The following is a 26354-nucleotide window of genomic DNA, read 5'->3' on the forward strand; positions in this document are numbered from 1 at the left end:
GCTTCTCCTGACGGAGGAGCTGGGGCGGGGTGGGGGGACAGGCAGGAGGGAGGGCGCGGGGGGGGCTGAGAAACAGGGCCTCCGGACTGGACCCCAGCCCCCCAAGGTGTGGGCCCCCCACAGCTGCCCCCACGCCCAGCTCCGCCTCCTCAGCGCAGGGCAGGGCCGGCACACAGGCCCCCAGCCTCCCGGGGAGACGGCCCCCGAGGAGAGACCCACTAAGGAGGGGCGGCTGAGTGTGGACCGTGGGCGTGACGCGCGGCGAGGCTCCCGGTGGCCGAGGACCAGCCCTGCCTGGACGGGGCTGCTGCCCGGGAGCCTCCCAGACGCCGTTCAGAGTCTGTAAACCTGGGAGAGGAGGTGGCGACCGGATGCCCCGGGGACTGAGGGAGGATTCTTAGCAGGGCAGGAGCCGGGCTTGGGAGAAGCGCACTGATGGTCCGCGGGCGCCCCCGAGGGAGGACTGGGGGAGGACCCGCCACCGCCCACCCCCAGGCCAGCGCGGCCTTCCAGCCTCCATCCTCCCTTCACTGGGTTCCCTGTGAGCTTTGCTTGACGGATAAGCGTGAGGGCCTGTCTCAGCTGTGGACCCAGAGCCGCGTTCAGTCGCCATGGTAACGCTCTGGCTGACAGGGACTTGGGTTGCTATGGAAACTTGTCTAAAACCAAAAAGTATTTTGGGGGAGGGTCTCAGCAGGGAGGAGGGGTGCCGGGGCCGTGGGCAGCCGTTCCCTCCTCGGGTCCTCCTCCAGCAGGGGCTTCTCTCAGGCCCAGAGCAGGGCTCTGGGGATAGTGGTGGGTGGTACCGGGGGGCACCCGGGGCCTGGCGTTCCTCATCTCCGGGGAGAGCCTCACAGCTGCCTCCGGTGCCAACGCTGCTTCTGGACACAACCGTGGAGGCAGCAAGGCCCCCGTCCCTCTGCCCCCGCGGCCCCGCCCCCCCCACCCCCCCACAGTCTCCCTGCTGACCCGCCCGTCCGGCCACAGTCACCAGGCAGCGTGGCCAGGCTTGGCTCCCCGGTGCCGAGGGGAGGGATGGACGTCCTGCTTCTTGGGTATCTGGGGCACCGCGTGAGGCCTGCTCGAGGGACAGCCCCCCAGACCCTGCCGCGGTTCACGGCTGCTCACCGCGGAGCCCAGGTGCTCCAGTTCCTGGGGATGGGCACGTGTCCTGTCATCCCTTTGCCTTCCTCTCAGAGGGGGATGAGGTTTACAGTGAAGCGTGGCGTCTGAGGGGCTTCCAGGCACCCGGGGATCCCCCCGCCCCCAGCAGCCTCTGGAGCTTAGTTCCACCAGGGGTCAGGGGGCGTCACCCCTGGACCCTTTCCTGAGGCTGGACGGCAGGAGGGGCTCCTCAAGAGGGGAGGAAAAAGAACTACCCCCTGGCCTGGCCTGCAGGGTGTCCTTCATGGTGTGAAGAGTTCGTTCCCCATCACTGGCTCAGGCTTCGGGCCCCCTCCCCAAAAGCAGCTGCTTACTGAGCCAGACCTGAGGCCAGACCAGGGAGGTCGGAGGTCGGAGGCCACGCCCTGCAGACGTCCGTGTCCTTGCGGCCGCTCCCCCTGGAAGCTGCATCTCCTTGAGCAAGGCTGAGCCCAGCTGCCCACCCTGCAGAGGGCTCCCCGGGCACAGACTCGCCCCTGTCCCCGGTCCACGTGCTGGGACCTCGAGGGCAGGGAGGGGTCGGGGGCCCAGGAGGCCAAGCTGCGGAGGCTGCAGTGAAGGAGGGTCTCCCCCGCGTGTCAAGGCCAGGGTCCCAGCAGCCCCCTGGGAGAGGAGCACAGCCGCAGGGGCTCCGGCCCAGGCCTTTCCCGGCCTGTGAAGCTTTCCTCTTCCCCTCCTGCCAGGCGGTTTTGTGCCAGAATCACTAGGTGGTTCATAATCTTGCCGGGGACTGTTTCTGGCACGCCACACTTTTCAAACTTCGGAATCTGCGTATAACGAACGTCTGCTCACAAACTCCGGCATCCGGGAAACGGCCCGATCGTGACTGCCTTTAAGGCAACTTCTTTCTGGTTCTGAGCCCGACCCCCCGCAGTGGGGGACGTGGCACGGTCGGGGTCCTTTGCCCAACCCGCAGGCGTGCCCCTGACGTGGAGGCTCAGAGGGGGCGGGGAGCCGGCAGGGATGCTCCCCCCGTGCCCAGGCTCCCCGGCGCCCGGCGGCACCCAGGCCTGCCCCCAGGGACGCGGGCCCCTTTGCCAGGGGGCCGCCCGCGCCCGTCCGCCCTTCCTCTCTACCCCTTCATGCCTCGTTCTAGAGACCCCGCTATGCTTTTCAAAGGTGGTTTCTTCCCTTCCTGGAACGTCACCTCCCTCCGTAAGGCCGCCTCCGCCGAGTCCTCCGGCTGCCCCCGCTTCCCGCCCTGGCCCCGGTGTTGACGTTGGAGCTCGTAAGCTGGTGGCCGCGCGACGTGCAGCAGAGACAGAGACACAGCAAATCAGACGTCTCGGGAGCGTGGGGGCCGCGGGAGGTGGGTGGGATGGGCCGTGGTGTGGACAGACGTGGCCGTGAGTTTGTGGCGGCCTGAGACGTCTGGCCTCTCCTGCCCCGACCAGCCTCCCCGAGCTCTGCCAAGGCCTCTGCGCCCGGCCTCCTGTGCTCAGGACCCTGTGCGTGGAAGAGTTCGTCCCGTCTTCCCTGTCAGTCTTTGAGGTGTAGGTGCTCCTGCCCCCATTTCACAGATGAGGAGCTTGAGGCCCAGAGAGGGCAGGCGCTCTGCTGCAGGTCAGCGGTGCGGCCAGAACTGGACTGCGATGGGTTTCCTCGGGGCTTCAGCCACCCTAAGAAGGAGGAAACCGGGGAGGCAGGAATGGCTTTACCAGAAGGTTTGTTGAGCTTTCTGACTCCATCTGGCCTCCAACAAAAGAGGCTGCCTTCCAGAGCCCAGGCTCCATTCACCTGAGGGCTCAGTGCTCTACCCCTACTCACCACGGCCCCTCTCAGGCTCAAGCGCACAGCCTCCAGACCCGAACACAGCAGCTTCTCAGACAAAAAAGCTGGAGGAGGAAGGGCCGTGCCCAGGCCTGGGGCAGCCCCTCCCCTCCATCTGCTTCCCGCCCTCATGGGTGCTGGGCAGGGGAGGCAGCTGGGGAGAAGGCGGCCAGGTTGCTGGGGGTCTGGGATGCTCCCCCCCCCGCCCCCAGCAGAGCCTGCAGGCAGAAAGAGGAGGGCGGCCAGCTGGCCTTCTCAGCACCTTCTTCACAAAGCCTGGGGGGATCCCATTCACAGCTCTCCCCCAGGGCCTGGAGGTGCCCGTGAGAGGGACCGGCCCGGGGGTGAGGCAGCGTCCGCCCCATGAAGGGAAGGGAGGCCCGGTCCTGACTCCGAGCCCCCCGGAGCACCGGCTCCGCTGGGAGCAGCTGGTGTGGAACCTCCTTCCTTTAGTCCCTCCAGTCTCACCGCCACTGATGCTCCGGACCCCGTACGCGATGCCGTCCTCGGCGCTCTGTGTGTGTTGACTCCTCACAGTGAGCCTGTCCGTTTGGATTGTTTTGTTCCCTTTCTGCCAGAGAGGTTGGGTAACTTGCCTGGAGCCGCCCAGCTGGGACGTGGTGGAAAAGGGTTTTGAACCGGCTCTGGCACCGCAAGGTGGGGCGGGGCGGGGCTGGGGCACAGGCTGCGCTGCTGTGGGGCCGCGACCTGTCCACGCGCTGTGGAATTCTCCTGCACAGAGATGTGGCTCTTCTCCCAGGGCGTGTGTTTCTCCGTCACTGGTTCATGTCACACACACACTCGGGACGTTTGCCTGCGCTCTGACTTAGGGTCCCGCGTTACGTCTCTCTTCTGTTGCTCGACTTAAATTAATGTTGTTGTGCTCTTTGCACAGGGGGGTTTGAGGTGCCACTCTGGTCTTGGTCTCTGGGGACAGAGAAAAGAGGAGGGTGGGGGCTTCACTGCAGACAGCGGGCTGTCCCAGCCACCACGGGGTTCTTCCTCAGGCACAGCTGAGACCCCGTTGCTCCCCACAGGACATCGTTCTGGTTTCTTATCCTGACATTTGGGGCCCCCACAGTCACACCTTCCTGCCCTCCTGGGTCCCCCTTTCTCTTCCCTGCCCAAGCCATCTGCCAGCATTTCCCTGAGGGACATCGGGGAGACTTGTTAATTGGCTCTGCTGAAAAATACATGACCCTGTTGTCTCATGAATCCAGGAAACCTTGGGTTGAACAGGGTTAAACAGGTTTCTTTCTTGCAGGACTTCTCAGAGCCTTTATATACGTACCAGCTCCGTGACCGCTCAGCATCGGGTTAGTGGGGTGCAGAATTCCCAGCGTGGGTCCCCAGGACCCTGTTTTCACTGGGCTTTCTGTAGGGCGGTGGTCCGTGGACCCCCTGGGGACACAGCCCGTCTGCAGTTCCCAGAGCCGGCCCCAATTTTCTGGTCTCTGTATCTTGGATTAAGCCACATCCCCAGCCTGAGAGCACCTGCAGCCTCCATCGTCACCTGCGACAGCCTTACCCGTCCTTTAAAAATATGTTTCTTGACGTCCCCCCACCGCCAACCATGAACCCCTCCTGGGGTCTTTGGACCCCGCCTGGCAGGCTTCTGTGTTTTTGGGGTTTGTCCTCTTGTCTGGCAGTGACCGCATTCTCGCCCTGGTCAGACTCTCGGCGGCTCGCTGGCAGGGCTGTGCCCTCTCCGCGTTAGTCCCGCAGTACCTTCACGTGACGATACATCCCCCTGGCTGGCTGGCTGGCTGGCTGTGCCTCAGAAGTGTCTGTGCAGTTTTGTCGCTGTTGTTGTTGGGTTTTTTGGTTTGTTTGTTTTGTTTTGGGTTTTGGTTTTTTGTTTGTTTGTTTGTTGCCACACCATGCCGCCTTCAGGACGTTCGTTCCCCAACCAGGGATCGAACCCAGGCCCACAGCCGTGAGCGCACGGAGTCCAAACCGCTGGACCCCCAGGCAGTTCCTGTGCAGCTTTTTATTTTTTAATGTGCTTTACAGTTTCGGGAGAGTTTCAGATTTACCAGAAAGTTGCGAGGATGTTACAGAGCGTTGTCGCGTACCCCCCGCGGAGCACGTCCTAGCTCCCGTGGCTCGTGTGTCGCAGGGAACGACCCCGCACGGCTGCGCTGCTGCCAGGCGCGGCCCCCGCCTCGTGTGCGTCTCCTTCATCCTCACCTGATGGCCTTGTTCCGTGCAGTGTCCCACCCGGGGGCCACGCTCCATCTGAACCTGTCTCCTTAGGCGCCTTTGGGCCGTGGAGTGTCTCTGTCTTTCCTTGTTTGTTTGTTTGTTTGTTTGTGGGGTGTGTTTTTGGTTTTGGCCGCACCGTGTGGCTTGTGGGATCTTAGTTCCCTGACCGGGGATGGAACCTGGGCGCACCGCAGTGAAAGCGCGGAGTCCTAACCACTGGGCCGCCGGGGAAGTCCCAAATGTTTCCTCGTGTTGGTGACCTGGACAGTTGTGAAGAGGACCGTCGGGTGTCTTGTAGGGTGTCCTTCAGCATGGGTCTGATGCTTACACGGAGGCCTGATGACCACGGAGGGAAAGTGTCGTTCTCACGACATCAGAGGAAGGGTGTTTACTCCCAACACGATCTGTCGTTGTCGTTCACGTTGATCGCCCGGCTGACGTGGTGTTGTCACGTGTCCCCACTGCAGTCACTCTTCCCCCTATTTCCATGCTACACTCCGTAGAAGGCGGCCACCCAGGGCAGCCACGTGCAGGGAGTGGGGGCAGGGAGGTCCCCCTCCTGCCGTGGAGAGTACACGCGTAAAGTCTTCTACACGCGTAAAGTCTTCTACACGCGTAAAGTCTTCTACACGCGTAAAGTCTTCTTCTGTGCGGGAGATTTCTCTGCTCCGCCTTTATTTAGTTAGATGACTGTGCGTTCATGGATGTGTATTTCATTCTTTGAGTTAGACTCTGATACTGTGTTGTTTATTTTGCTCAAACTGTTTCAGTGTTCGCTGCTGGGAGAGCGCTTTCAGTTGTACCTATGTCTCTTTGACATACCTGATTTTTTTAAATTTCCTTACTTTTTGGCCCTACAAGATGCCCCAGACTCCTTTTGTGTATTTCCTGTCTGCGAATTAGCCATTCCGCCAAGGAGCCCTATTCCTTTCATTGGAGGACGGCATTAGAAACCAAAACCTGGGTGCTGGTGATCTCACTGGTCCTGGGGTGTCACTGCTTCTAAACCCTCTCAGTGGATGAAACCAAGGTATATGTGTGTATGCTAATCTGTGTATATACACATACCTATAATTATAGTTACTGTAATCAGAATAATAAACGCTAGTCCATACTGGTATGTCCAACTCCAATCTGGTACCACGTGGTTCATTCTAACCTTCTTTCTTTTATGCAGCTTTTAAAAACCCCAGTTCTTCTGAATCACAGCCTTCAAGGCGAGGACTGCCCTCCAGAGGCGCGGCAGCAAGCGTGCCCATGTGTCTTAAGTGTAATCGAGTTGGAAGAAGCTGCCCCGGCAGGTGATGCTCTGTGGGAAGCCGCCTGCAATCCTCGCCAGGGTGTCCGTTACCCCCTGTTTGGGTGTTCCTGCTCACTTCCTCCTGTATCTGGTTCCCAGAACACCTGATACTTCCCGGGGCGAGGCCAGAACTGTCTGGGACCCGTGGCTGCCTGCGGCAGAGTCCTGAGCGACAGCCCTGCCTGTCCCCCGTGGCCCAGCAGCCACTACTTCCTTCCCCTGCGGCAACAGGCAAGGCACGTGTGTCTCTAAACAGAGTCCACAAAGCTTCAAATGACTTCTCCACCCAGGAGCACAGGGAGCTAGTGGCAGAGCAAGGTGTAGAACCCAGGCCTCTTCCCTCTTCAAATCCACTCTGTCGCCCGCCCACCCGTCTGAACGTCCTGCACGGGGATCGCAGCGATGCCTGGGCTTCGTGGAGAGGCTGCCGGCCTAACAGCCACGTGAACGAAGCACCCTGGCACAGCCGCGGCTCGCTTTCTGCAGGATGTCCCTCTGAGGAGGGCCTGAGACTCTTCTGCAGACCAGCAGGACAGGGTGTCCTCAGCTCACCGAGCTTGATTTCACACTCTCCTGAGGCTCCAGAGCCGGAAAAGAGGGTGTGGAAAGGCGCAGACCTACGACGCGTCAGGTGACAGCTGCCCCGGCCTCCTGGTGGGGAGGGAGTCAGGCAGGGGCTGAGCACCAGCAGGGTCACCTTTAGCACCTGCTGCATCCCCGCCTCTGCCCGCTTCTCGGCGCCGCCCCCCACGCTCACTCCTCTCGGGAGGCCGGTCTCACCTGCCGCCGTCCGCATTGCTTGTGTAGGTCAGCCCTTCCCCAAGGTCCCCATCAAAACTCTCCTTTCTTTAGTCAGGGTGTTTGGAAAGCAGTCTGATTAAACTGCGGGACAAGGTAGCCTCACGTTTCAGAGGGTTGCTGACGCATCTTGGATATTCGGGGTGCAGGCCCGGCTCTAGCGCCGCGTGTGACTGCGCGTGGCACGTGGCCGTGAGTGTGCCCCAGGCCTTCCTCACCATGCTGCTTTATGCTGAGCTGACAACCGGGTGATTTTATTGCAAGACTGCGATCGCTTGCATCTGCCTCCTCTCCCCACCCCACCGCCAATCCATGTGCTCATTTCAGGAGCTTCTGTAAGTAGGCTTTTCTCTGGCTACTCCCCTCGCCATCTTTGGCTCCTAAAGGGCCCTGAGATGGCTTCCTGGCCGCACCCTGGCCTTTTCTTTTTGGAGGATGGCCCAACCCCTGCAGCCACCCTCCTCCTCGGGCCTCAGAAGGCGCACACCTTCCTGCCCCACCCTCCGCAGGAGGAGCCAGGGCGGGAAGGGCTCGCATTTCCTGCCCTTGCAGGGAGCTCTGGCCGCAGCTGCTTTATCGCTCACTTCAGAAGCTCTTGCCGCTGTGAAAGATATTCTGCGATTATGTACAGTTCCCTACCAACAGGAACCTTTCAGCTCCTGCAGGCTCCATCCCGAATGCGCTTCCTTCCCTCCCGTGGGAAGTCTTTATAACCACACAGTTTTTAGGAAGGTTTCCTTTGCCAGTATTCACAGTATATATAAATGACTCCACAGATTAACCAGTGACCCTCACATCAATATATAACTGAATATATTTCACTGCTTGAGTCTAGGCAGGACAGTTTTACAGATTGCTTTTAAGAGAAAAACTAGGGGCTCTGGGTGGGGGGTGGGGCAGGGCGTGTCTTCCCTGAGATGGTATCACCCCTCGACCTGCTAGACGTCTGTCCCGCTGCAGGCGTGGGGGGGGGTGGAAGGGGGCTACGTCCCCTGGCTCATCCCTCCGTGGGGGGAGGGTTGGTAGGAGCCTGGCCCTGAGGACCCGCTGGAGACCCCTGGGCTCGTGAACAAAGCGGACCAGGATGGACAGGCTTTCCCACTGACGGTAATAATAGTACCTGCTACGGTTTCAGTGCCTACTGTGTGCTAGGACTTAACAGGTGTTATCTAATTTAATCATCCCAATAACCATAAGAGGTAGATATTTAATTACATCCATTTTGTGGGTGAAAAAAAAATGAGACTTTTGAACATTAAGACTCTTGGCTTATGTATCTCTTCGTGGAGTCAAGATTCAGACTCAGAATCTGCCGGATTCTAAAGCTTCCACCTGCCCGCCCAGGATATGGGTGCAGAGTAGACTGGAGCCTTAAGACTAATGTGGTCCCCGCCCCTCCTGGAACCAACTTAAATTGCAGACCAGAGGCTGATGGGGAGAAGCCCGTTTCTCCAAAGCCCTGCCTCGGATGGGAGGAGGTGGGAGCCAGCGGTTGTATCTGCCCCCACCCCTGGCCACCTCTGGCGATGCCGTCCTAAACATCCCTCGTTCTGCTCCACAGTTAGGAGGACAGCTGCCCGGCCCGTTTAGATCTAATCGCCACAGGACAGGAAAGTGACGTGCGGGATGTTACGTGTGTCAGATTGACTTGGCTGTGTAATTTACACACTCGATTCTTTCGCTGTGCACTCAGCCTTTGTAGTTCTTCACGTAACAAGGTTGTCGACTCTTAACGGAACAAGGGAGAGAAGGCAGGGGTGCTGGTGTAGAACGCCTTGTCCTGATGGCGCAGGTCGGGGCTGTGGGTGTGGGTCCCGAAGGCAGCCGGGGCGAGCGCGGGGCTGGTGCCGGAGGAGAAGGGGCCTGGCAGGCCGGTGGGGCCAGGTGCACGTCTCCCCAGGGTGGAAGGGGAGGCGAGGTCACACAGCTCCTGGGCTCCCTGAGCCCATAACGTCGCGGAAAAGTCCTGGGAAGAGCAGGTGTTCTTAAGAGCATGATGAGTGAGGGGGGAGGAAGGTTATTAGATGAGATGTGGTAATACTTCCCGGAAAACACGGTTTCCGCGTGAAATAGGGGCACTTTCTCACCAGATCAGAACTGAGACGGAGCCATCCTGCCCACAGTTCAGAGCCAGGGATCCTGTCTGCAGGCCTTTTACTGGGGGAAGAGGCTCACACATCACACAATTATCACTGACACCACCCCACAGAAAATAATTATTCAGGGGATTCTGAAAGCCAACATAATTAGTCCAGTTAATCTCTAGCGACGCGTTATTCTGTCCGATGATCGTCCTCGGAAGCAGAGGACTCATTAGGGTCTGTGGCTGACAGCGGGGAGTCACACGTCCTCTCGTCTCCCGTCCCCGTCCCTGACTTGATGGAATGGAACCTTCTCGCTTTGATCAATTCTGTCTCCATGACCAAGGAAGCTGGGTGGGGACGGCACAGGCTGGGAGCTGGGCTCCTAGACGTGCCGCCTGCTCCCCCAGCCTTGAGGTTAAGGCCTCGGTTTACCCAGTGGGAACGTGGGGGGCCCTGGGTGCGAGCTGTGGGACCAACCAGCAGCTTAACCAGGGGTCTTGGTGGGCCTCCGAGAAGCCGTGGATCCCAGCACACCCGCGGAATGGGGGTGTTCTCCGGGAGCGCTAAGGCCAAGGCCCTCCTTACTTTGCATAATATAATAGCCTTGAACTCTGAGGGGCGGCCGACGGTGGGACCCAGGGAGGGGAGCTCTGCCGGCCGAGCTGCCCGTTCTGATCAGAATCGCAGTCCTGATTCAGGGAGAGGTCTGAGTGGGGGTGGAGGCTCTGCAGGCGGCGGGGGGCTGCTCCCTCGGGGACCGTCCACCGTCTCCACGATGGGCGTCCAAGCCACGGTGCTGGGCCCCAGGTCGGAGCCTCTTAACCTTTCTGGTCTCCGATTCCTCTCCCTGGAAAGTGAACATCGCACGCGGGTACAAGCGCTCGCGTGTCCCTTCGGGGGCGTCTGCACCCTCTGTCGCCCGCGTAAGCAACTGCCAATGTTACAGTCCTGCCCTCAAGGGACTTACAGTCTAGGCAGTGGAGATGGGGGCCCTCCGTGTTATCAGGGCTGTGCCCGGCGCCGTTGACGTCCAGGACCAGGTGGCTCTGTTGGCCGCACGGTCTTTAGCAGCCGCCCCGGCTTCTCCCCGCTGGGTGCAGGAGCACCCCGTCCCGGGCTGTGACAGTCAAAAGTGTCTGCAGAGAATGCCAATGCGGCCCTGGCTGGGAACCTCTGAGAGGCGCAGGCGGTGTGCTCAGCCCCGGGGGAGAGTGCGGGGAAGTCTGGGTGGAGTGTCAGGGAAGGGAGGTGTGAGGACCAGACCAGGAAACCAGCCTTCTGTTTGCTCGGTTGGCTGGTTTTTTTCAGCGTTTAATGGCTGGGGTCACAGATGCTCAGCACACGCTCAGGGGCGCAGGTGTCCCCGGTGAGGGACCAGCCCTGAGCGAGGGCACGGGGGCTGCGGGGGTGCAGGCGCCGGATCCCTGCCCCGGGACGAGGAGCAGGACTGCAGCTCTGCAGCTGCGGCTCGGGAAGCTGTGGAGTGCCCTGTTGTGAAGACCCTTGAGAAGAGGAGTGGGCGGGCCGGCAGGAAAGGCGAGGCGGCGTCTCCCCAGACCTCCCGACGGCGGAGCTGGAAGGGTGTTTTGGGCCCTGGAATAGGTCCAGACACAGCCCTCCAGAAGTCACTACCTTGTTTGGGGTTGGAGCCCAGACGTCACCTGCCTTGCCCTCCCTGGCGACGGTCCCGGCTCTAACTGCAGTGTCGGGGAGCAGTGTTCCTGCCCACGCACCCCGGAACGGAGTGCGCTGCCCCTCCTGGTCCCGGGTCACCCATGGGTGCTGTGTGTCCGCTGGGCTGCGTCTTCCTTCCCGGCGTGATGCCTTGCAGGGCCGGGTCCTCCTCTCTCCTCCCCGCCGGCTCTTCGCTTACTCGCTCGATGAGCCGTGTTCTGGGCCCTTGAGAAGCAGGAGGGACAGGGCGCCGCCGAAGGTGTCCCCAGGCAGCCAGGTGACAGCGCCCCGGGAGCCCGAGGAGCCTCGCCTGAGAGCCGGCCTGAGGAGGCCGGTCGGAACCCTCGCAGGGAAGGCATCCCTGGAGCCCCAGCTTCATGAGTCTGGGACGGAGAGCTTTACTGCAGCATTTTTCACTGTGTGTTAAAGAGCCAAACGTCCAATAAAATATGTACGTCGGCCTTCCAGGAGAGTCACGGCGGCTCCCAGGTAACAGGAGCTTATAGTGGCCTGGAAAACGCAGGGAAGTCTGCAGGGTGAGTTCCTGACTCCACGGAACGCGTGCATGGTAACAGGGGAGCCGTGTCCCTCTAATTTGTGTCTGAGCAGGGGAAACGGAGGCCGAGGTGTCGGGGAGGAAGACCGGCGCCCCGCGTGTGACCGGACGGTTGGGCGTCCTCGAAGTCCGCCCGCGGGTGGAAGCAGGGCCGGGCCTGACGAGGCCCCGGCAGAGGGGCGGCAGCTGGAGGTGGAGGTGGGTGGGAGTGCGGCGGGGCCCGCACGGACGTCTTCTGGAGGAGCTGAGCTGGGAAGATGGGGCGGCAGTGAGGGATGGGCCGGCCGTCCAGGGGCACCTGGGGACACGAGGCTGCCTCCCTGCCCCTGTGACCCCGAGAGCCCCTTGAGGCAGGACAGGGGCGGCAGGCGGCGTCTGTGCAGAGGCCTCTAGAGCACCCGCCACACCCAGGTGTTGGGCATTCGGGGCGGGGAGCTGTGGTCTCTGCCCTGGAGGCAGACGGACGGCGAGGAGGTGTGGACAGAAACAGGGCGCAGAGGCCCTGGACAAGTCTGCCACGGGTTCCAGCAGGGACCCGAGGGCAGGACGAGTGGTTTCTACCCAGACTAGGACGTAATGGCGAAAAATCAGGCAAATTTCACAGGGGGCCTTGAACGCCAGGCCAGGGACTCGAATGTCACCTGAGAGGCACTGAGGTCTCACGTTGCAGAGGCCAAAGGTGGTGTGGATGGCGTGGCCTCTGACTCCCTGGGCTGTGGGGTGGGAGAGGGTCTATCTGAAGCCACCTGAGCCACTCCTCAGCCTCCAGCATGGGCTTGGCACTCCCGTGCTATATTCTTTCCCCCGTGGGGGAGGGGAGACACGCAGACATCAATTCAGTCAAGTCTGTTCACCCTGGTCCCCAGGAGCCCTGGCCCGCTGTTCCCATGGCAACCACCAGCTGTGAGAGCACAGAGAGCTGGAGGAGGGCAGAGCCCCAAGTCATCACTGGGCTGCCCCATTGAGAAGTGGGGGTCGAGGGGAGCTGCTTACTGTAATGGGGAGTGGGGGCACCAGGCAGGAAACCTGAGGGCCAGGGGCTCCCTTTGTCCTTTGAAGGAGACAGCAGTGAAGTGCTGACTGGAGCAGGACTGGGGCACCGGCGACCCCCACCTCTCCTCCCATCCCTCCTTCTGAGTCCGGGGCATGCCCTCTGCGTCCTTGGTCTCATTAATGATAGATGACCCCGGGGGGGTGGGGCAGGGCTCACCAGCTGCTGGGGCCTCCTGCCCGCGCTGGGCTGGGGGTCATTTGCAAGGAGACCGCGGCCCAGACGGCCAGCAGGCTGAGGCAGGCTGCGGGCGAGCCCCAGGATGGCGGCCTTGGAGGGTGGCGGTACCGTGTCCCTAGAACAGGTCCGTTCACTGACAGGCACTAGAAGCCACCTGGGAGGGGGGCCCATGTTCTGTTAGATGCTTCTTCGCTGAAGATCTGTGATGGACGAGATGCAGTCCCAGAGCGGCAGGGCTCCGAGGAGCTGGGTTCTCACCCTGAGCTGCAGAACCCGCTCTCCTGACGTCCGTGCGCGGGATCCGCCTGGGGCTTCAGTGCTGTCAGGACTGTGAAGGGGCCTGGCGCACAGTAGGCGCTTAATACATGTTAGTTTGCCTCCTTGCTTCCAAGGTAGAGGGACAGGTGAGCTCAGTTCTGCCAAAGGGCCTGCGTGTTTCCAAGAGGCGAGGCCGGCCAGGCCCCCGTGCTCACCTTCCACGTCCACCCCCTCCTCTGGAGACCCTCCCTTTGGGCCCAGTCCTGCCCCAGCCTCCCTGCACTCAGGCCCCCTGCTCCAGTCTGATGGGTTTGGGAAGTTCCCTTGCACAGGGAGAAGGACGGCTTTTCGGTGTCCACCTGGTGGCGCGTGGCGGCCCCGTCCTCACTGCCCGCTGCCCACGCCCTCTCTCTGCCCAGTCCCGGCCTCCGACCACAAAGACGCCTGCAGACAGGCTGGCCTCCCCCTGGCTGCCCTCCTGAGCCCTGAGTGCAGTTCCTGGCCCAAGCTGGACCTCACTCAGCATGCCACTCGCCCATCTCTGCCCTTCTGGAAGGCTTCGGCAGCAGGAAGGCCTCACACAGTGGGGGACGTGGGGGGTGGGGAAGAGGCTGGGGCTGCCCACTGGGAGCCTGTGTCCTCCTAGCGGCCCTGGAACGCTCTCCGGGGGGCGTTTTCCCTGGGAATTTGGTTCCATTCAAGTGGTGACCCCTCGTAAGCTGCTTGGGGGCTGCAGCCCGGGGCCCCCGCTGCCTGTCCCTGACCCGCCCTGGCCTCCTGTCGAGGGGGTCCACGGCTCTCCAGAGCGACCCCAGCCTCACCCCCGCCCGGCACAGGACCAGGCCGGAGCTGAGGCGGGTCCTCCTGCAGCAGGGGGCCCGGCGCACAGGTGCACGAGCCCCCGCTCACCCCGGCCTGCCCTCCCTCCCCCGCAGTGGGCACCGGGCGACCCTCTTTCACAGAAGGAGAAACCGAGGCCCAGAAGGCCCCGAGGAGGCTGTGCCGTGGCTCTGAAGGCCCCGCCCTTGCAGCGTGCAGGGACCGCCCCCTCCTCCAGGGAGAGGCTGGCTGGGGAGCAGGGACTGGGCGGGTGAGGGGAGCACCCGTGGGGGTGGGGGCGGGGTGGGCAGGGGGCATTGCTGAGCTCTGCTTCGGCCACAGCGGGGTCTGGGCTCCCAGCTGCAGGCGGGGGGCCCTGAGGGTCTGACGGCCCCCCGAGCACAGCCACGGTCTTGGCAAGGGGGCCGCACAGCCTGCCTGCCAGACGCTCTGGGAAGGTTCCTCCCGGGCCAGAGGATCACAGTTTCCAGAACTGGGACCAAGCCCAGCGGGAGAGAAGGCTCCCTCGAGGAAGAGGAAGTGTCAGGCAGGACGCGCCTGCCAGCCAGGGACTGGCCGCGGCCCCGAGGCCTGGAGGTGGAGAGACGGGGCCTGGCCCGCGGCCCTCCTCCGTTCCACGAGGGAACCAGACGGGCCTCTTCCTGCGACCTGCAAGCGCCCCATCCCAGCATGTCCGTCGGGAAGGGCCTCCGGGCATCCGGTCTCTTGTCCTGTTGTCAGTTATAATTTATTTTGGGAAAAGCGTGGACGTCAATGTCAGACTTGGATTCAGGTTCCTACTACTCCACTTACACGAGCTGTGTGACCTTAGGAAGCGAAGCGGCCTCTCTGAGCCTGCCACGTGTCGGGGGGGTAAATGCACTCAGGCTTTGGCGCCACGCTCAGCGCACAAGGCACAAAGGAGATCCCCGTTCCTTTCCCTTCTGGCTTTGGAGCCCTTTGCCTGCGCCTCAGTGGCCCAGCAAACCCCGTCAGGTCCGTGCGGGTTTCTCTCCGCCCCCCGCATCAGAAGCTTCTCTAAAACAAGCCTCCCCGTCCACCGCCCTGCTGCACTTGTGGCCAGCCTCGCGGGGGGAGGCAGGGGCGCAGCGCCTCAGCCTTTGTTCAGCCAGGTCCTCTGGGTGGGTGGTGGGGCCGCCCTGGGGTGTTGGTGGCAGATGGGTTGAGCCTGAGGGTCCCCGGGGGGGCCCCCAGAGGGTCGAGGGGATCCGTGACATAGATGGCGTTTTCAGACATGGGAGCCCTCTGGGGAGGCAGCCGGGCCAGGCGGACGACAGCTCTGATGTGGAGCAGATGTTCTCACCAGGCTCGGGGAGGGGGAGACTCCTAGGAGAGAGCCTCCCCCTTCGGGCAGTCCTGCGTGGCCCTGCCCTGCCCCCAGCTGTCCCCCCGGAATCCTCCCGGAGGCCTGGCCATCCCCCCATCCCCCAGCGTGGCTCTGACATCCTGACCAGGCCCGCTCCGTTGGGCCTCAGTTTCTCCTTCCGGCAAATGGCCTCTGAGGCTCCGGCCACTCTGATGTGGGATGTGTGTGGACATGCACCCTCCTCCAGGCTGGCAGCAGGGGCGTCCACGCCCCACACAGGCCGCCCGACCTTGTGCCATAGCAGTCGCCCTTGTCCCAGGGCCATCGTCCCATTTCACAGGTGAGAGGACGGAGGCTGGAGATTAAGTTCCTGCCGCAGGTCCCACGGCCGCGCTGGCTCTCGGCTGCAGGCTGCCTGTGCAGAGGGCCGGGGGGACGCCAGCTGCTTCCCGGGGGACGACTGGGGCTTCAGAGGCAGTGGTGGCCTGTCCGTCCAACGTGTCCCCTCGCTGCAGCGTGGCCCCTCCGTGGGAGTCAGGAGGGGCAGAGTCTACACAGGAGACTGGAAGGTCAGGGTTGGAGAGCTCGGGGGGCCCTGCAGCCAGGAGAGCTGACACCTTCGGAGGCCGTGCCTCTTGTCACCTGGCCACTGGCAGGTCCCAGGAAAGGCCGTGATGGGGAGGACTCGGGGCAGGCAGGAGGGAGTGCGAGCGGGCCGCGCAGAGGAGCCCGCCCTCACTCGGCTGCCACCGACTCAGATGCTGTGCTCCGGCGGCTTTCTGTCCGACCCGCTCTGGGCCCCCGCACCTCAAGATGGGCCCCATTTGTAAAGCAGATTTGCTGAACTCGAAGTGCACTGAAGGCAATCACCTCATAAAAAGCCGTGATACTAGTACAGACCAGGCCGGCAGGCCTGGCGGCGCTGCCCGGGAGGACTTCCTGGGTGACGGAGATGTCCTCTCTCTGCTGTGTGGTCACCAGGCAGCGTGAGGGTGAGGCTTCCCAGCAGTTCAAGTGTGGCCGGTGCAACTAAGTCTTAATTTATATTTCATTTTACTTAATTCCGATATAAAAGATGCTCAACTGCGTATGTCATTAGGGACGTGCAAAGTAAGCCTCTGGTGAGACAGCACGTCACACCCAGGATGGCTGGAACCAGAAAGACAGACAGTGACGCGTGCTGGAGAGGACAGGCGACATCGGAGGCCTGGCGCGTGGCTGGTGGGGACGATGGCATGGCCACTTCGGAAGACAGCCCGGTGGTTCCTTGATGACACACAGTTACCGTACGACCCCGTGTCACACCCCTAGGCGTTCGTCTGAGATGTGGAAACCTGCGTGCGTGCAGCAGTTTGGATGTGAATGGTCACAGCAGCTTTGTGAGTAAAACGGGCAAACGTGTCCCGAAGGTCACCAGATGATGGACAGGTAAACACAAGGTGGTGTGTGCGTGCAGTGGCAGCTGCTCCGCCCCGAGAAGGCGTGACATGCTGACACGTGACACGTGCCTGAGCCCTGATGGTGAAAGAAGGCCTCGCAGGAGAGGGCGTGTCTATGCCTGCACGTCCACGGGGACAGGAAGTAGACCGGGGGCTGCAGGGGCGCGGGCAGCTTGCTGACGGCTCTGGGGTTCCTCTTGGGGGTGATACACGTGTGCCGGACTCAGACAGTGGCAGTGGCTCCACAACTTTGCAGATGGATTGAGAACCACCAAGTTGTGCGATTTAAAAGGGTGACCTCGTGCTCTGTGAGTTCGCTCTCTGTAGACACACCGTAGCACGTGTCCGCTTGTGGGTCATGGCCGCAGTGACGCTGGACGGGGCGGGAAGTGTCTCTAGAGGCAGGCCGTCTGGCTGGGATCCTGGCTTTCTCGCCTTCGGCAGCGTACCTAACCTCCCTGGACTTCAGTTTTCTCGGCGGTAAAATGGGGCTGATGACGGGACCATCTCAAAGGGTCGTCGTGGCAGTTTTGTGGGCTCCAAGCCGAAAGCCCCAGTAGTGTGCCTGGCAGGCGCCAGAGGACTTAGCCCAGTTAGCCGATACTCATATTACTAGTTTCACAGCCAGAAATCCCCTGGGGCACCTTCCAATTGTCGCCCACGCCTGGGCCCAGTCCTTCCCCATCCTCCTCCTCCTCCGCCCCCCTTTGCCTGCAGATGGTCCTCGCTGATGTGAGAACTGTTGCCATAACAACCACTCCGCTCCCAGCAGCAGCAGCTTCACTGGAGCCGGGCGTCACGTGGAGGTTCTGGGCAGCATCACCATGAGAACATTGCCAGCAAACCATGAGGCTTCCGGGGCAGGAGCGCAGGGCCTGTCGGGGAACAGACAAGGCGGGCAGCCCGTCGTCTGCGGGAGGCCGGCTCTCGGCGCCCAGGCTGGAGTTCAGGTCTTCAGATGAGGGCAGGCTGAGTATGTCCAGAATCCCTGTGACCTGAGGATCAGAGGGAGATGAGGCAGAGGAGAGAAGGAGCAGGTCGGCAGCCCTCCAGACACGGCTGGAGGGGGCTGGAGGTGGGCGCCCTCTCCAGGCCCCACAGCCCTCACACTGGCCGCCCTGGACCAGCAGCCTTTCCCTGAGGCACACGGTGCTGGGTGTGAAGACGTGGCCGCGGCAGAATCGCCCGCCAAGCCCCCTTCCTAAGCGCAGGCTGAGCAGGGCTGACCGGCCGGCCGCAGGGCTGCCCTCTGTCCACTGCAGAGAGGCGGCCACTCCACCCAGAAAGGGCCGGGCCGGGCACCGTGGGGGACGGCAGGGGTGACCCCCCTCCCTGCTCATCAGGGCAGCTTTTGCCGGAGGACGTCGCAGAGCAGACGTGGGGCCGGGGCAGGGCTGTGAAGCCCGGCCCCGCCCCAGAGGCAGCGTTCTGCCTGCAGCCCCTGCAGCAGAAAGGCCAGCGGGTCTCTTGAAGCGCTGGCCCCGCATCCGAGCTTGGTGCCACGGGCGCCCGGCAGCCAGCACTGTGCCCTCCATCCTGGCGGGCAGGCTCCCCGAGGTAGGCACTGCAAACCCTCGGCTGTCCTCCAGGGAGGATGGGGCCCGGGAGGATGTCCGCTGCGGAGGGCAGAGCCGGGCGAGCGGGCTGTGCTCATTAAGCGGGATGCGGAGGGGAGGAGGCCCTCTGGGTGCCGCCCGCCGGCCCGGAGCCTGGAGCTGCCGCCGCCCGCCCTGCAGCACGGCGGCCGCGCCCCCTGGTGGCTGCTCTCTGCAGCGAGACCCTGGCGGGGCGGCCGGGTCCGGCATCCCCCCGAGCAGCACGACAGAGGCGGGCCCTGAGGAGTGAGGCCTGGGGATGCGGGAGTGGACGTGCCCAGGGACGGGACCGTACGTGTGTGCCGAGAGAGCAGACTTGGGCTGAAGGCCCAGGACGCGCTGCCCCGAGGCCCTGGTGTCAATGGGCAGCCTGCTCCGGTGGCCCGCAGCTGGGTGTCTGGGTATCGCAGGCGTGACCTTCCGCACCACGTCGCCCACGGGGGGACTGGGCAGCGCAGGTTCCTGGGCTGAGCTGTGATCTCTGTGGTGACACCCCGGCGCCTGCTTCTTCAGCACAGCCCTGGAGGAGGAAGGATGCTTTCACAGGCTCAGCCGACAACAGAGCCACAGCCAGGTGTCAGCGCTGGTTTATTTAAGCCATGGGGAAACTGAAGCCCAGAGAGGGACAGTCGTTTACCCGGGGCCCCGCAGCCAACTAGCCTGTGCCGGGGGAAACCAAGGGAGAGCTCTCCGCCTGCCCCCAGGGCGCCTCCTTCCCTCCGCCCTCCTCCCCCGCCTCGCACGTCCTCTTGGCCCCGTGCCCACTGGAGACACGCCACTGAGGGTCTCTGAGCCACGTCTTCTCACTCAGACAAAATTGAAACCGTTGGTGACCTGCAAAGACCCCTGCCTGGCGATTCCGGGCCAGGGGAGACCCTTTGTGCCCTCGCCGGCCCCCCCCCAGTTCCCTTCCCTGGCCTCACGTGTGCACGAGGCCCGTAGCTGGTCTCAACCTGGCCCTTCTGGGTGCTCGGCCCACGTGGCCCGCAGCAGGAGGGCCGCTGACCGCTGGGTTCCGGGCGGCCACCCGCTGGTTGAGAGGGTTCAGGCCTCTCCGGGGCCGGGATGCAGACCTGGGAGCCCCCGACAGCGGGAAGCGTGGGATTTGTCACGCCGCAGGGCTCCGACAGCCACCTTTGACAATATTGTGACTTATGTGGGGGGCGAGCGAAACGACAGAATTAGTAACAGAAGAAACGGTCCCCCGCCCGCACGCTGGTGGAGGCGGGAGCCTCTTGTGTGGAGGCCCACCCCGGGGCTCCTTCTGCGGCCTCTGGGCTCAGCAGGAGGGGAGGAAAGCGGTGGGGGAGGGGCTGGAGTTGCAGGAGGGTCGCAGGGCTCTGTTGGAGGGCGGGGAGGTTTGTGTGCAGGGTCCTCTGTCCTCTGCCGGTTTCAGCCCCGTGCCAGGCCCCATGCAGGACCGAACCTTCAGAGGCCAAGGCCCCTGGGAGTCCTTCTAGGCCAGAGGCCCTGGCTGCCACGGTCTGCAGAACGCACCCAGTACGACCTCTGAGCAGTGAGGGGGGACCTGGCCCGTGTGGGGACCAGGGGTGGGCCCACAGTGCCCTCCCTGGCTGGACCTTGAAGGTCACGTCCTTGAGCAGGGGAGAGGGATGGAAATGAGTCAGACTCCCAGAGTGGGGCACGGGGTGTCAGCTCAGGACGACCGCCCGCAGACACCGGTGGCCGTGTGGTGACACAGACTCCTGAGGGTCTCTGCTTGGTGTTGCTGGGGAGGGGGCCCCCGGCTGGGGCGGGAGGTCACCGGGTGAGAGAGTTGTTCGTGCTTCTGGCTGGCTCTTGTCATGGTGTTTGACCTGCACGTACTAGGAGCCCAAACTCTGATGAATTTTAGAGTTTAGGGAAGCCTTGGACGCTACCCTTGGGTCCTAATAGGGTCAGGAGAGATTTTTTTTCTCTCTGGGAGTCGGGGCGGGTGTGGAGGGGGTGCTCAGTCCTGCTGTCCCAGGTCCTCCAGCCTGGATTCCTAGGTGGGGCTACACTGCATCAGGCAAGCGCGCCTGCTGGTGACACACCTCAGTGCCTTTGGGCCCCAGGACACCACGGAGCGACCAGACCGAGGCCTCTGGCGCAGGAGCCCCCGGCGCCCCCGCTGCCCCCCGGGTGACGCTCCCAAGCCTTCCCCTGCCTGGGCTGGAGCCACGCGCTGTCTCTGCCGCTCACGGGATGCCTCTCTCGAGCTCTGAAATGCCGGGGCTTGAAAATCCTCTTCCTCTTGAGCCACTCCTGTTCCTCCTGTTCCTTTGCACCTGGTCCAGCCACTCCCAGCAGGATTCAGCCGCGAGGCCGACGCAGATGCCGTCCTCTGGGGCCCCCCCCCCGCCCCGGGCCAAGCAGATCGTGGGCCTGGAACTCGGCGCACGTGATGAGGAGTTCACCAGGCAGTTACTGAAGTTCACTTAACTGTCAGCCAGTACTGAACGCTGTTCAGAACTTGGGGAAACTTGACCCCGGGTCCCTCCTCCGTCCGGCAGCCCCCGAGTCTGGTAGGGTCGTTATCCTCCCACCCATTATGTCAGATTTCCCATCAAAGGCCTGAAAAGGGCCCCCAGGCCCAGCACTTCCCACAGCTGAGACCAGCACGCGGGGACCGGGGCTGAAGATACACCATTGCTGCGGTGCAGGGGGTCGGGCTTGGTGAGCCCTGCGCGAGTGAGCGAGTCCCAGCGGAGAGGTGGGGCCCACCTGAGCTGCACCTGTAGGGGCGGCACCACCACCTGCACATGTCCGGGGGCACCCCTGCCCGCCCCGTCCCCTTTACCTTCTGACAAATAAGAGCTGCCTGGTGCAGAGAACCGACTGTGCGCCGAGCACCTGGGTCAGCTCTTTCATCCTCCCAGCAGCCGCACCGGGCGGGTACCGCTATCCTCTCCCTTTCACAGAGGGGACGACTCAGCAGGGTGGTGAGCTGCCTCGCTCCAGGTCAGACGCGCTGGGAGGGCAGAGCCAGCACCTGCCCTTGGCCTGGCCGACTCGAGCTCTGCGTTCGCACCACCGCACCCCCCGACGGCACTTCCTCTGGGTCTCAGCCCCTCGGCGGCAGGTCCGGGGTCTTGCCATCGGGGAAGGCTGTCTTCCTGGTTCTGACTTCGGAGCAGAAAGGACCTTGTTCGCCGTCATCCGCCCCGGGGCACCGCCGTGTCTCCAGCTCCAGTGACCCCTGTGCCCTGCTTTCGTCTTTTCCTTCCGCATCTGCGGCAGGAGACATGTCCACACGACTCTCTCCTTGCGCACATCTGCAGGGTGGCAGAGCGGAGAGTGTGTGGTTCTGATGGGAGGGTTTCCACAGACTGCTGGCTGGACCCCGGGGAGGTATATGTCTAGAGGTGTACATGTTTGAGGCCCTGCGTTGTCATGGAAAGAATCGGGCTTTGGAATCACACAGACTTGGGAGGTGCCTGGTTTGAGCCCAGTGCGTGACTGGGCGTTGTGTGCGTGTGTGCGCGTGTGCGCGTGCGCCCAAGGGTGTGCACCTGGTGTCAGGTTTCCTTGGTGGCCGGTCCTTACCCCAAAGACTGGTGACGGAGACAGCAGGCTTTCTGTGGTCTCCTGTAAGAAACACTGCCCCACTGCATGCTGGGAGGATGCTGTTTGTGGCGACTGTGCGTTACCATGGGGATGGCTGGGTTGAGGGAGACTCTCGTCGTCTTCTGAGCCCAGGGAGCACACACGTCCAGGCACAGTGACTTGGCCAACACAACACGTCATTGTCACAAAGTTGTGTGTGCTCCAGATGACCCAGCCGCCTCCCGTCTCTGATCCTTACAGAGATGGTAGGAAAGGGGTGAAGCTTATGGGTTGGGGGTCAGGGGTGGGTAGGGGTGTGGGGGTGAATTCTTTTGCAAATGCAACTTATTCATATTTTAAAACTAAAAATGTAAAGACTTGTTTCTGGGGTCAGGGACATGAATGCCAAATGCCCCCCCTCCCCAACCCCGCAGGCCACCGCCCAGGCACAGGGCCTGCAGCTCCTTGAGCCCGAAGGCCCTCCGTCACAGGCAGGTCCGTCCTCTCATCCTGGGGCTCCCACCGCAGCACCCCCAGGGGTGGGCCTGTCCCCCGAAATGTGGACACAGCCAGACGCTCAGGAGCCCTCCCACCAGCCCCACCTGAGCTGAGCCTTTGGGGAGCAGCGTGGCGTGCCCGAGGTGGCCACCAGGGGACGCTGCTGGGGCACGGAGGGAGCTGTGGGGTGGCGCCTCCGCAGCCTGTCCAGGCCTCCGCTCCGTCCCCAGCTCTGTCCCAGCTGCGTCCCTGCCTCCCCCCAGCCCCGCATGCCCGCCTGCCCCTGGGGCGGCAGCCTGGTCCACGTGTTCCTCACGGATACGGCTCTGGGCCTCCAGCCAGCTGCCCACCCCCACCCCAGACCTCAGCCTCCCGTGCCTCCTGTGACCCAGTTGGACGGAGTCACTTCCGAGGACTCTGATTTGGCGCAAGTCTAGGAGCTTTGGGTCAGTCCTGCCCCCTCTCCTGGCCTGGAATGAGGACGCTGCTGTGTGAGATAAACATTTTCCCCTTAAAGAAAAGACGACGTCTTCCTAATGGGACGCGTATCCATCCGTCCTTTCTCATCTGCTTTTCCCGTGGCTGCATCCGTGGTTCTCGCGATGGTCACTGAGCACCCGCTCTGCGCCGTCCCTGGCTTGGTGCGGGCGGTGCCAAGATGGCCTGTGATGGATGGAAAGAAGTTTGAGCTTCTTCCTGGACCCGACTGTGCCCTGTGCTCCGTCTGAGGCGTGGGGCCCTGTCTCTGAGGCTCAGTTTCCCCTCCGGGAGGTGGAGCAGCAGCACACAGCTCCCTGCGCGTGTGAGGCCCCTGCTCGCTGATGCCACAGGGGGCCGGCACATACGGCCACCCTTGGTCCCCTCCTCTTGGGGACCGCTCACCCCTCCGAGTCGTGCGCACCTTCTCCCTGCCTCTGCCAAACCTATGGAAAGCATCGCCCTGGCCCTGAAACCCACATCTTGGCACTGTGTTCTTGTCCCCACGCATGCCTTTTAGGACCAAGCTTTAGAAATATACGTACACTTTCTGACCCTGTCTGTTTTCCACGCCAAACCATCACTACAGCCACGGGGCAGCTCACACGTGACCCCTGCCAGGATAAACAGGCACTGGCGGCCATAGGAGTGACGGCAGAGGCCTGGCCTCGGCCCTGCCAGCCGCCCGCCTCCTCTAGGCCCCCAGGGAAGGGAGGGGAAGGAGGGGGCTGGGCTGGGCGTGGAGCTGGTTCTCAGGAAAGGTGCCTTCGAGGCTCTGGGAGGGCTCCCTGCTGCCCTGCCCTGCTGATGAGACGGGCAGGGCGGCCGCCTGCCAGCCTGCCTAACTTAGTCTTGGGGGAAAACGCCTCCTGAAGGGATGCAAAAATGTCCCCTTGGGCAGTTAACAGAGCCCCGCCCTCCTGCTGGGTCTGGGTCCGCAGGCCCAGAGGGTCCGCCTGGGGGGTGGTAGCCTGGGGGGTCAGAGCTCTTGGGTTTTCTCCGTTGCTTTGCCGCCGTCTCTGCGGGTCCCTGACTCTCCCACGGGTTGCGCCTTTCCGGGAGGCACTGGGGGACCTGCCTGCAACCGTGACTGCGGGTCCTGAGGTCCCGGGGGGACTGCTGTGGTGTCTGCTTCACAGAGGCTCCCTGGACGGATGCTGGAGGGGAGGGGAACGTTCTCCAGGCTCTTCACGCCCAGTCCCTCGGTCTTTCAGATATGTTCACCCTGCTGTGGCGGGGTCTGTGCTCTCCGGGCTAACCTCCTGCCTGGAAACCTAGGCTGGTTCCACGACCCTGACGGTGCAGAGCCTGCGGGTGGGGCTGCACACCCCCCCTCACCTGGGCTTGCACCTCTGGCCGAGGGTCTGGGTGCCCGGAGCTCCAGGAGGCTGCTCGCTGCCCGTCCCCACCAGCGTTTCCGGGGCACCTGCAGACACTCCCAGCCAGCGCCTGGGGCTGGGGCGTGTGGCGCCTGGGGCTGGGGCGTGTGGCGCCTGACGCTGGCCCACACCGGCTCCCAGAGTCAGCCCTCAGCCCCTGTGCCTGACTCTGGGGTCGGCGACATCACGTTGGCAGCCTCACAACAGGGTATTTATACCCCAGAAGCTGGCCAGCGCTACACACCTGGACATCCCCGCCTCCGAGGGCCAGGTGTTAAACGTTTACCAACACATCACTGGAGACTGGATTTTGGGCAGAGGTTCCAGCCGACCCCGACTGCGGGGGCCTGGCCCGGGACCTCTGCCGGGAGAAGCAGGGCCCCCCAAAGTGATGCCGGGCCGGGGTGGTCTTATGGGGGTGTGAGAGGACACGGAAGGCCTGCAGCCCCCATCCAGGGCCCGGGCCGTCGGGGGCTCCAGGACGTGTCCAGGGCCCTTAGCGAGGCCTGAGAGGCAGACCCTTGTGTCCCTGGGGCCGGCCCCCTGGGGACCCGGCCACCCGCCACCTCCTGGCTGGGCAGGAAGTCCTGTGCACTCACTCAGCTCCTCCTCTGCCCCCTAGACCCGGAGTCCCAGAGAAAGAGGACGGTGCAGAATGTCCTGGATCTGCGGCAGAACCTGGAGGAGACCATGTCTAGCCTGCGCGGGTCCCAGGTGACACACAGGTGAGAGCAGCTGCCCCTGCCCCTCCCACCGTGCGGCGGCCCGTGACCTCGGCAGGGCCGAGGGGCCCTGGCTGTGCGCGGACACGCAGCCCCCGGGCCACGTGCGCGTGTCCACAGGAGGAACGTGGCCTTGCCTGGCGTCTGCGTCTCCTGGAGACTTCGGTTCGTTTCACTAAGTTGGAGCGTCCCTGGAAGCGGGGCGGGAGGCACGAGCCGCCACGTGGCTCAGGCTGTGATCTCCCACATCCACGTCCTTTCTGGTCACAAGGGCTGTCACCTCCCTTCCTCTTCCTGTTCCGAAGCCTCCACGTGCCCTTCCCGACACCCAGCAGCCTTCTTGCCCCTTCGGCTGGCGGCCGGCACAGTGGCCCAGGTTCCAGGCGGTGCGGACCCCTCCCTCTGCCCCTGGCAAGCCTCGCAGCCCCCAGCGTGCAGGGCGCTCGCCCCTCCTGCAGCACCTCTCCCTGCCCCGGCATCCTGGCCCCGGGCTCTGCCGTGACTCAGAACGTCCCGTGCTGACTCCTTGGGCTGCACAGATGAGCTCATGCTGTCAGCTCCGAGGGGGACAGAGGGCCGGGCTACACCCTGGGGGTAGAGCTGGGGGGCAAAGAGCCAGGGTTGAGAAATCCTGGGGGGTGTGGAGCAGGAAGGTGGAGAGGGGACTGGAGATCGGTTCCTCCCCATCTCCTGGGGCTGGAAAATGAGAGCAAAGTTGGAACATGGGCAGTGGGAAAAGGGCTTTTCTCAGCCCAAGTGTGTGGCCAAGTTACATGCAGACCAAATTTACATACCTCCAATGACAGATAACTCATTACCTCTCAGCCATCCTGTCCTCGTGGTGTTGCCCTGACTATGCAGTGGAGCTGAAGTCAGGCCTCAGAGGCTCCCGCCCATCGGCTCCAGTTCCCCTGCGGAGACCCCCTTCTCCCTCCTTTCCACGCTGCCCCCCCAGCCCCATCCCACTGCTCCTGGACGTGTAAGCTATCTTCCATGATAAAGCAAAGCCTCCTGTCTCTGGGGTTACCTCTGCCGGGGCCCGCAGGTCCCCAACTACTGAAAGGGATGTGATCAGAGAGGGCTGAGAAAAAAAGTGGGTGGTGGGGCTCCGGGAGGCCCTGGGACTCCGGTCCCTGTATGTCTGTGTCCAGCCTGCGGCCCTCCCAGCCCGGAGCAGCACCCAAGTGGGACAGGGGTCTGGCTCGGCCTGGCGCAGCACTTCAAGGGCCCAGTGGGTGAGGTCTTGAGTGTCCTCCTCCCCCAGCCAGGGAGGTGGCGGAAGAGTGCTCAGCACCAAATCCCCCGCCAGCCCCACGCCAGAGAAGGCAACACGCGCTCCGTCCCCGGGAGGGTCACGCCCCAGATGACTCAGCCACGAGGCAAGGGCAGCAGCAGGCCGGCCTCCTGCTCCCCGACGCTGAGCCCCGAGCCCCTCAGGTGAAGGCAGCTCGGCCCCAGGCAGGCAGGCGCTGCTGCTTCCTGCTTGAGGGGCAGCGGGAAGAGGGATGCCAGAAGCCTTTCGCGTAGAGT

General features: G+C 63.1%; 1 protein-coding gene across 4 annotated transcripts in view; it reads left to right on the forward strand.

Annotated features, from left to right (window-relative positions):
- The window catches only part of NAV1 (neuron navigator 1), a 203793-nt gene that overhangs the window by 99092 nt on the left and 78347 nt on the right, over positions 1-26354 (forward strand). For all 4 annotated transcript variants that reach the window (XM_057728533.1, XM_057728534.1, XM_057728535.1 and 1 more), the window contains one exon: positions 24725-24827. In XM_057728533.1, coding sequence (XP_057584516.1) covers positions 24725-24827 — 103 coding nt within the window. The remainder of the gene's footprint in view (positions 1-24724; positions 24828-26354) is intronic.

This window comes from Hippopotamus amphibius, chromosome 3 (assembly GCF_030028045.1).
Source record: "Hippopotamus amphibius kiboko isolate mHipAmp2 chromosome 3, mHipAmp2.hap2, whole genome shotgun sequence".
Classification (NCBI taxonomy): domain Eukaryota; kingdom Metazoa; phylum Chordata; class Mammalia; order Artiodactyla; family Hippopotamidae; genus Hippopotamus; species Hippopotamus amphibius.